The sequence below is a fragment of the Symphalangus syndactylus genome, chromosome 5 (assembly GCF_028878055.3).
Source record: "Symphalangus syndactylus isolate Jambi chromosome 5, NHGRI_mSymSyn1-v2.1_pri, whole genome shotgun sequence".
Classification (NCBI taxonomy): domain Eukaryota; kingdom Metazoa; phylum Chordata; class Mammalia; order Primates; family Hylobatidae; genus Symphalangus; species Symphalangus syndactylus.
In genome coordinates this window covers 80415902-80425956 of record NC_072427.2, presented here as the reverse complement: position 1 = coordinate 80425956, position 10055 = coordinate 80415902, and the positions used below count along the sequence as shown (strand labels likewise).

The window sequence follows — 10055 nt, the reverse complement described above, 5'->3', positions numbered from 1 at the left end:
CGCATTTATGTATAGACCTGTGATCAAAACTGTTCATTCACAGAACCTCCCTGAGAGGTGTTCACAAACTGTAAAGTAGTGAGGTGTTTGCAAACACAGTCGACAAAGCAGCATATGGAAATCAAACGTAGTCTGCCTTTTTACAGTCACAGAATCACCCAGCAATATACTAAAATCTAACCCCAGCGAACACGTCTGCATGTGTCTTCATTGTTATGATCACTATCTAGTCCCACCATTCTTACAGGAAATGTCTCTTGGTAAAAAACTTAGGATTTTAACTAGGGGGAAAATATAAGTAATTACAAAGTATCAAATCCTTAGTAATTGAAGTTTACAGTTAAATCCTCAAATTTTATGTCAATCATACCATATATTCCAAGATACACAAATAAACCAGATATACACAGACGCCAGTGCAAGCAACACTACTTTTGTCTCATTTTGTATTTAATATTATCGAAGGCTTTATTAGTGCCTTAAAAAACACAAAAAGTTCTGAACACACATTTATTATCTGGAGGAATAAATGCACTCCAAATGCTTATCATAACTCTGGAAAAAGATATATAAATTCTCTCCAGTATTTTAAAAATTGATATCTAAATAATTTCATTTTGAACTAGGTTAGTAAGCTTGTCTTCATTCAGCTTTTAAAATTCAAAAAAAATTGTTTCAAATATAATAAAGACTTAAGTACACATTCAAAATTTATTTTCTATTACACTTGTCTTGCCAAAAGGAGTTGAATAATTTTTTTGCTTATCTTACTTAGGACAAATGTTGTCAGATTAAAAAACAACAACAACAACAGAATAGTAGTTGTAAAGACTAACTCTATATGAATGGTTTTAATCATAGCGCAGTTAAAACAACATTTAATGTAGATTCATTTCGCTGGATGATGTCACCATTTAAAATATCAGTATTTCTCATATCATTTCTGGATGGTCTTGACACATTCTTATATCTTCTTCAACACGACTTCTTCACTTTTTTTTCTCTAGAGTTTTCTTGAGTTAAAATAATGGCTTGAAGAAGATCACATGAGATCTAGCGGCTCTGTGATATTTCTTAAATGCTGGGCAAGGCTGGGCTGGTGGATAACGTAACTCATTAACATGAGCTGTATTTTCAGTGCCCCAGGCTGGCCCGGCAATCTGATAGAAGGCCTTAGTTCCTCTTGCAGATAAAGATAGAGTCCATTCTTTCACTAGTCCAGGGCAGTGGCCAAAAAAGTCCAGGAAAGGCATTACATAGAATGTCATCGTTTTAGAAGAGATTTGGATTTAACGGCGTTGTTATAGGTGAAGTATTTCCTGAGAAAAATCTCATTCACTCAGTGTCTGGGGGAACGTTAAATTTTATAATCATAGTTGCCTTTCTCTGTGGAAAAGATTTTATTTATTTATTTATTTATTTTTTATTTTAAGTTCTGGGAGGAAAAGACTTCTTTAATTTGCTATGATCACTTCCTCTCAATTTCTTTTTCTTACAGTCATGCATACTCTGTAATCTAAATTTCTTAAGTTTATTTAAAAATCAGAGAAAAAAAACCTGAGGGGATAAAAACAAGCACAAAGTAAAGAAAGAAACCAATAATTTTGCCATCATACTTTCTCCTGGATAACTGCAGATATTTCTTGTCATTTCCGTTCTGTTTCAACACTGCAGAACAATACACTGGTGGCCCAATGGCGAAGCAATGTGCACAGGAGTGACAAAACGTGGGAATCGGAAAAGGAATATAAATGTAAATCAAACTTTTAAAATCCCAGTAATGCAACAGCTTCTTTCTTTATTTATTGGATTAATGTCCCTTCCACATGAATTCACATTTTGGTTCCAGGAGGCCATGCACCATAAGCCCTAATATCAAAGACTACTATTTGTAGCGCCTGTGGCCAGTATCTACTGGTGGCAAACTTGCAAAAGTCTTCTGGAAGACTCATACAATTATGTTCTATTTGTTTTCTGGATTCAGGGGACCATGGAAATAGAAAAAGATAGAAACAAGGCATGCTTTTGAGGTTTCTTGGGCTGGGTAGTAGAAAAATAGGTGTTTTCCTATGGGGATTTCTGCAGCTGAGAATACTTTGTCATTTTCCTCAGTCTTTAAGGGAGTGGTAGGCTTTGGCAGTCCGGCTGTTGACAAAATCTGTCTTCTTAAACTGAGCCTTTGGAATAAGCAAACAGAAACGTGAAAGGTAACAAAACTGGCACAGAAGAAAATGGAGTCTTTTAGTGATTTCTTACCAGGGTCAAGTCAAGTGGGCCATTATTACCTGGCTCTGTTTACTATGACACATCCCTTGTTCATGTTCTTACCTTCTTGTAGGCATGATGCAGTTCCGTGTGTGCCCACAGAGAATACAGGAGGACGGAGGCAGCTTTACTTGCTTTGTTGGAGGCATAGCTGAAAAGAAAAGGACATTCTGAGATCAGGGAGAATGAGTGAGGCTTCTGGATGCTGCCTGTGGGCGTTCTGCAAGACCTCTTCGCTCCTCAACTGCTACTCCCCAGCAGCCGTCCATGAAGTCAGGCCACTCGGTGACCAGACAATTAGGCAGCAAGCCTGGAAGGCGGGGACCATATTTGTTTTTGTTTTCTTTTTAAACCACTAGCACAGTGCTAATAAATAAATAGTTTATAGGCCAGGCGGGGTGGCTCACGCCTGTAATCCCAGCACTTTTGGGAGGCCGAGGTGGGTAGATCACGAGGTCAGGAGATCGAGACCATCCTGGCCAACATGGTGAAACCCCGTCTCTACTAAAAATACAAAATCTAGCTGGGCGTGGCAGTGTGTGCCTGTAATCCCAGCTACTCGGGAGGCTGAGGCAGAAGAATCATTTGAACCCGGGAGGCGGAGGTTGCAGTGAGCCAAAGGTTGCAGTGAGCCGAGATCGCGCCACTGTACTCCAGCCTGGTGACAGAGCTAGACTCTGTCTCAAAATAATAATAATAATAAATAAACAAGTAGTTTATACAGAAAAATCCCTGATATTTATAAGGAATGTATCTTTAGATCCGTTATAAATCCTTGAATTATTTATAGAATATAGTCTATATTTGTATACTTATAATGTATGTTTATAGAATAAAAATGCATGAAACCACGACTGAAAAATACATACGATTTTGTGACATCATGAATGTAGGAGTAAAGTAATTTTTCAAGTCAATAAAAGAAATTCTTGTGGCAGCCCTTGTTAAAGCAGTTTCAAAATCTCTTTATGTTTCTGTATAGAACAAATGGAAAACTTGTTCCTGCTATAAATCCAAGTCACCACTGCATTTGAACTGTACTTAGTATTTCATATTCTGCTTTTTTTTTGTTTTTTTTTTTTGAGATGGAGTCTTGCTCCGTCACCCAGGCTGGAGTGCAGTGGCGCGATCTCAGCTCACTGCAACCTCTGCCTCCCAGGTTCAAGCGATTCTCCTGCCTCAGCCTCCGAAGTAGCTGGGACTACAGGCGCATGCCACCACGCCAGGCTAATTTTTTGTATTTTTAGTAGAGACGGGGTTTCGCTGTATTAGCCAGGGTGGTCTCGATCTCCTGACTTCATTATCCGCCTGCCTCGGCCTCTCATAGTGCTGGGATTACAGACGTGAGCCACTGTGCCCAGCCCATGTTCTGCTTTTAAATTTATCCTAAATGTCCCACCTCTGGCTTAGATCAGTGCCGCCTTAGATCTCTTTCTCTTCTATCACCTGATTAGCACATGGCTGATTGTTTTCCTTAAACAAAGATTTTTTTCCCCCATATCATAGGCATTTATAAACATAAAACCAAAACTAGAGAGTGCAAAGATGTATGGAGAAGGGCATGGTGTGTTCCTTCAAGAGTGAGAAGCCTTTCTCTTCCACACTAGCCTGGCAGGGAGGAGCAGTCAAATCAGCACTTCACAGACTTGTCAGTACCCCTGGACTTTTCAGAATCACTTGGTAATAACTGGAGGGCAAATAAATCCATCAAAGTGATGGGTCTCTAATATTCAAAACTGTAAAAAGTTATTAAATTGCAAGGCTGTTATATTCATAATGTTTGTTTATAAGTTGGTTGTTTGATACTTGGTACTCTTTCATTCAAAGATGTAATGTTATAAATGATAATTAGTTCCCAGGCTAGCCCAGGTCAGATATATAACACTCTAGTGAGGAAAGAGCAGCAGACACCACTGGCAAGAAGCTCCTCGTTAACTTTTGTTTTTGAGACAGGGCATGTGAGAACTCACAAGTGGACACTCAGGGCAATAAACAAGTTAACAGAGTAGCTCACCCCCTATCTTGCTAAGCTACCAGAAGTTTCCAAAAGTAATTGCATATTCCCATGTGCAACAATTGTCATGTCTGAATACTCAAATAATGAGCATCATACTATCTTATGGTGATTTGCTTGGGAGTTTGGATGACTATTTGGAAGAGTTGTCATTTCTGTTTTGCAGCAGTAATTCACTCTTTCCACAAAGACTGAGCAACTCTAATACTACCTGCCAGCCTCTGGGGATAGGTGAATATTCTTGGGGAACTGACCCCCCAGCCAGTGCTCAGGGCTTATTTTAATCTGACTCCGAACGCAGTCTTCCTTCCTTGTGTGCACTGCAGAGTGGGGCTGCAGAGCAGAAGGGGCCTAGATTGGGTGGGACTGCAGTAGAGGTAACATGTATATCCCTGTACAGCCAAGCACACATTTCTTCAGTACAGGTGAAGTCATCTGTTTTGCAACTCATTAAAACTAGGATATCATAGCCTTTTCTTTTCTTGTTTGGTTATTTACAAAAGTAACATATGTATTTGTAATAAGTCAAACAATTCAGAATTGTATAAAGAGAAAAAGATAATCTTCATGCCCCTTTCCAATCTCATCACTCTAAATTAACTGATAGTAAATAATTTGGTTAACACAAGGTTTTTCATTCTCCTCCTTTTTTTTTTTAATAGGGAAAAGTTGAAAACAGGAACATGGATGTGGAATGACATGCATTGGACCTTCTATTCTCAAAAGGGAATAAGATGCGGAAGAGATAAGATAGAGAAAACACTGTGAAAGCAAGACTTTCTCATTAGGCTATCCCCACCACTGCTTCTCCTGTGCCATCACTGCTGCTGCTGCTTTTTTTTTTTTTTCTTTTTTGAGACAGAATCTCACTCTGTCAACCAGGCTGGAGTGCAGCGGCATGATCACGGCTCACTGGAACCTCTGCCTCCTGGGCTCAAGCGATTCTCAAGCCTCAGTCTTCCAAGTAGCTGGAATTACAGGCACGCACCACCACACCCAGCTAATTTTTGTATTTTTACTAGAGACAGGGTTTTGCCATGTTGGCCAGGCTGGTCTCGAACTTCTGACCTCAAGTGATCCATCTGCTTGGGCCTCCCAAAGTGCTGGGATTACAGGCATGAGCTGCTGTGCCCAGCCCATCACTGCTTCTTCTAAGCCACCTGGTGTGACATCCCCTCCTAAGATGGAAGTGAGGAAAAGGGCACTTGCCTATTCAGAGGACTCCTGCTTTGCCTACATTCTGCTGTTATTAAATCACAGCTGTGGCTTGGGAAACTAATTCATTAGGCCAATACAATGCTGGAATGCACAACCAAGAGAAGCTCTGGAGTCTGACCCTCTCTCGATACTTTAGAAGAGAAGGGACAAGCATGTGGTGTGGTGGATTCAGTTCTTTCCTTGGCTGATCACTGAGGGCTGACCAGATGATCTGGCCTGGCTTTACGTCCTGTTTGCCGCCATGTTGCACATGATGGTCATGACTACACATTCACAACCGGATTATTTACACGCAGGCTGGTGAGGGCAAAGGGAGGCAGCTGATGGGCAGAAGCTGAAGGACTTACGCATCGCCTGCACTAATGGCCATAATTTTCTGGATGCCCCCGGTGTTTAGAAGGTCCCGTGCATTCTGGTAACTGTTCTGGATTACGTTGTTCAATGTGTAACAGGCAGAGGCTGTAGTTTCAATGAGAAGATCAGTACTTGGGACTGTGTCAGGAATGATGGAAACCAAATCAGGGAGAGTTTCTTTGGCTACAAAATGAAAAAAAAAAGAACACTTGATTAAAAAGATTGTTTCTTAATCCTAAGATCCCAACACATTTTGGGTAAAGAACATTTTTTTTTTTTGAGATGGAATCTTGCTCTGTTGCCCAGGCTGGAGTGCAGTGGTGCCATCTTGGCTCACCGCAAGCTCTGCCTCCCGGGTTCACGCCATTCTCCTGCCTCAGCCTCCCGAGTAGTTGGGACTACAGGCACCCGCCACCAAGCCCGGCTAATTTTTTTTTTTTTGTGTGTTTTCAGTAGAGACGGGGTTTCACCACGTTAGCCAGGATGGTCTCGATCTCCTGACCTCGTGATCCGCCCCCCTTGGCCTCCCAAAGTGCTGGGATTACAGGCGTGAGACACCGCGCCTGGCCAAGAACATTCTTAAAAAGAAACACAGCTGGTTAACAACACATGGAAAGATGTAAGTTCCCTAATAACAAATTTTTCAAAATATTTGAAAAGAGGATACTCTGTGCTCAGTACATTGAAAATCTTTTCAGAATGTAATTTGGCAGAAATGTCAAGAACTTAAAACATTTTCATCTTCTTCAATTTGGTAATTCCATGTCTAGGAATACATCTTAAAAATATCACTTTGAAAATGAAAAAAGCTTTCTACAGAGATCTTTATGACAGTACTACATGTAAATGAAAAACTAAAAAGCCTGAATATCCCTATAATAGGAATATGATTAACTAAAACACCCCTGCAAAGACTACTATTCATCACAAAACCTATCTATGAAGCATGTATATTAAAAAGAAAATAATTATGTTAATAATGTATGTGAAAAATCAGTATATTTATATAAATAATACAAAATATTATTGGCCAGGTTCGGTGGCTCACACCTGTAATCCCAGCACTTTGGGAGGTGGGTGGATCACTTAAGGTCAGGAGTTCAAGACCAGCCTGGCTAACATGGTGAAACCCCATCTCTATTAAAAATACAAAAAATTAGCTGGGTGTAGTGGCACATGCCTGTGCCTGTAGTCCCTGCTTCTCAGGAGGCTGAGGCACAAGAATTGCTTGAGCTTGGGAGGCAGAAGTTGCAGCAGGCAGAGATCATGCTACTATTCTCCAGCCTGGGCAACAGAGAGAGACCCCGCCTCAAAAAAAAAAAAAAAAAAAAAAAAAAAAAAAAAAAAAAAAGAATGCATAATAGTACCAAAAAACCCACATAAGAAACCTGAGGAAAAATGTTAATAGGAGCTGTTTTTCTACAACAATATTAATAGTGAACTAAAATCTTTTTTTTGTTGTTTTGAAACGGAGTCTTGCTCTGTCGCCCAGGCTGGAGTGCAGTGGCGCGATCTCGGCTCACTGCAAGCTCCGCCTCCCGGGTTCACACCATTCTCCTGCCTCAGCCTCCCGAGTAGCTGGGACTACAGGCGTCTGCCACTACGCCTGGCTAATTTTTTGTATTTTTGGTAGAGATGGGGTTTCACCTCGTTAGCCAGGATGGTCTTGATCTCCTGACCTTGTGATCCGCCCACCTGGGCCTCCCAAAGTGCTGGGACTACAGGCGTGAGCTACCGCGCCTGGCAGAGGTAAAATCATTTTTAAGGCCAGGCAAGGTAGCTCATGTCTGTAATCCCGGCACTTTAGAAGGCCGAGGCAGGAGGATCACTTGAGCCCAGGAGTTTGAGACCAGTCTGGAAAATATAATGAGACCCTGTCGCTATTTAAAAAAGTAAAATTAAATAAGTAAATAAATAATAAATGAATAATCTTTGCTTCCCAAGGTTTTTCCAATACATAAGTAATACTACTATTTTTTTTTTTCTTTTGAGACGGAGTTTCACTCTTGTTGCCCAGGCTGGAGTGCAATGGCGCGATCTCGTCTCACCACAACCTCCGCCTCCCAGGTTCAAGCAATTCTCCTGCCTCAGCCTCCCGAGTAGCTGGGATTACAGGTATGCACCACCACGCCCGGCTAATTTTTTGTATATATATATATTTTAGTAGAGACGGGGTTTCTCCATGTTGAGGCTGGTCTCGAACTCCTGACCTCAGGTGATCTGCCCGCCTCAGCCTCCCAAAGTGCTGGGATTACAGGCGTGAGCCACTGCACCTGGCCTACTATTTTTAAAAGAGAAATAAACTATTTTAAATGTACTTTTCTAATATATATATAACTTCTTGGTTTTAAGTTTGAGTTTGGCTTTTTTTTTTTGTACTAACAAGAAAGGTATTAAAAAAATAGACACGCCACTTTCACAATTAGGCTATGGAAAATAAAAAAGACACATAGACCAATGGAACAGAATAGAGAACCCAGAAATAAAGCCAAATACTTACAGCCAACTGATCTTTGACAAAGCAAACAAAAACGTTAAGTGGGGAAAGGCCACCCTGTTCAACATATTCAACAAATGGTGCTGGGATAATTGGCAAGCCACATGTAGAAGAATAAAGCTGGATCCTCATCTCTCACTTCATACAAAAATCAACTCAAGATGGATCAAAGATTAAATCCGAGACCTGAAACCATAAAAATTCTAGAAGATAACACTGGAAAAACTCTTCTAGACATTGGCTTAGGCAAAGAGTTCATGACCAAGAACCCAGAAGCAAATGCAACAAAACCAAAAATAAGTAAATGGGATCCAATTAAACTAAAAAGCTTCTGCACAGCAAAAGAAATAATCAGCAGAGTAGACACCCCACAGAGTGGGAGAAAATATTCACAAACTGCATTCGACAAAGGACTAATATCCGGAATCTACAAGGAACTCAAAAAAGCAAGAAAAAAGCCAAATAATTCCATCAAAAAGTGGGCTAAGGATACGAATAGACAATTCTCAAAACAAGATATACAAATGGCATATGAAAAATTATTTGATATGCCTCAAACATATGAGAAAATGCTCAACATCACTAATTATCATGGAAATGCAAATTAAAAGCACAATGAGGTACCACCTTCCTCCTGCAAGAATGACCATCATTTAAAAATCAAAATATAATAGATGTTGGCATGGATATGGTGAAAAGGGAACACTTCCAGACTGCTGGTGGGAATGTAAACTAGTACAACCACTATGGAAAACAATATGGAGATTCCTTAAAGAACTAAAAGTAGAATTACCATTTGATCCAGCAATCCCACTGCTGGGTATCTACCCAAAGGAAAAGAAGTCATTATATGAAAAACACACTTGTACACGCATGTTTATAGCAGCACAATTCACAATTGCAAAATATGGAGCCAACCTAAATGCCCATCAACCAACGAGTGGATACAGAAAACGTAGTATATACACACCATGAAATACTACTCAGCCATTAAAAAGAAAGACATAATGTGGCCTTTGAGGCAAATTGGATGGAATTAGAGACCATTATTCTAAGTGAAATAACACAGGAATGGGAAACCAAATATTGTATGTTCTCACTTATAAGTGGGAGCTAAGCTATGAGGATGCAAAGGAATAAGAGTGATATAATGGATTTTGGGGACTTGCGGGAAAGGTAGGAAGGGGTGAGAGATAAAAGACTACACACTGGGTACAGTGTATACTGCTCAGGTGACAGGTGCGCCAACGTCTCAGAAATAATCACTAAATAACTTTTCCATGTAACTGAACACCACCTGTACCCAAAAATCTATTGAAAATTTTTAAAAGGTGTTAATATTTGACAAATCCCCTGGAACTTGTCCTATGGTACATATTTTGGTCAATGCGAACTTGTGCTTTAACTTTTTGTAATAGTTATTTTCATGTATATTTTCCTCTTTTTCCTCTAACCACTTTAGACTCTTCTTAAAAGATAGAGAGCGTGCATCTTTTGCTTTTGCTGATCCCCACAGCTTCCGAATATGTGTTGTGTTTATCAGGAATTAACAAATACTGCCTAATTTTATTGTGTGCCTTCATTTGCGTTCATGTGGCATCTTGAAGCACATTTATCTCTCTATGATACTGATTGTAATGAATTGTGTGACTGTCTCAACTTCAAATGAGGTTGTGGGTTCCTTGAAGCCAATTATCTTACTTACTT

At 40.1% G+C, this 10055-nt stretch overlaps 1 protein-coding gene across 4 annotated transcripts in view; it reads right to left on the bottom strand.

Annotated features, from left to right (window-relative positions):
* Positions 1-432: 432 nt before the first annotated feature.
* Positions 433-10055, bottom strand: part of PKP2 (plakophilin 2) — a 109825-nt gene continuing 100202 nt past the window's right edge. For 3 of the 4 annotated variants that reach the window (XM_055280164.2, XM_055280165.2, XM_055280163.2), the window contains 3 exons: positions 5845-6034; positions 2329-2416; positions 433-2177 (listed from right to left, as the gene is read on the bottom strand). In XM_055280164.2, the coding sequence (XP_055136139.2) occupies positions 2109-2177; positions 2329-2416; positions 5845-6034 (347 nt within the window). In that variant the 3' untranslated portion in view covers positions 433-2108. The remainder of the gene's footprint in view (positions 2178-2328; positions 2417-5844; positions 6035-10055) is intronic. The other variant, XM_063639211.1, reaches the window with a different exon arrangement.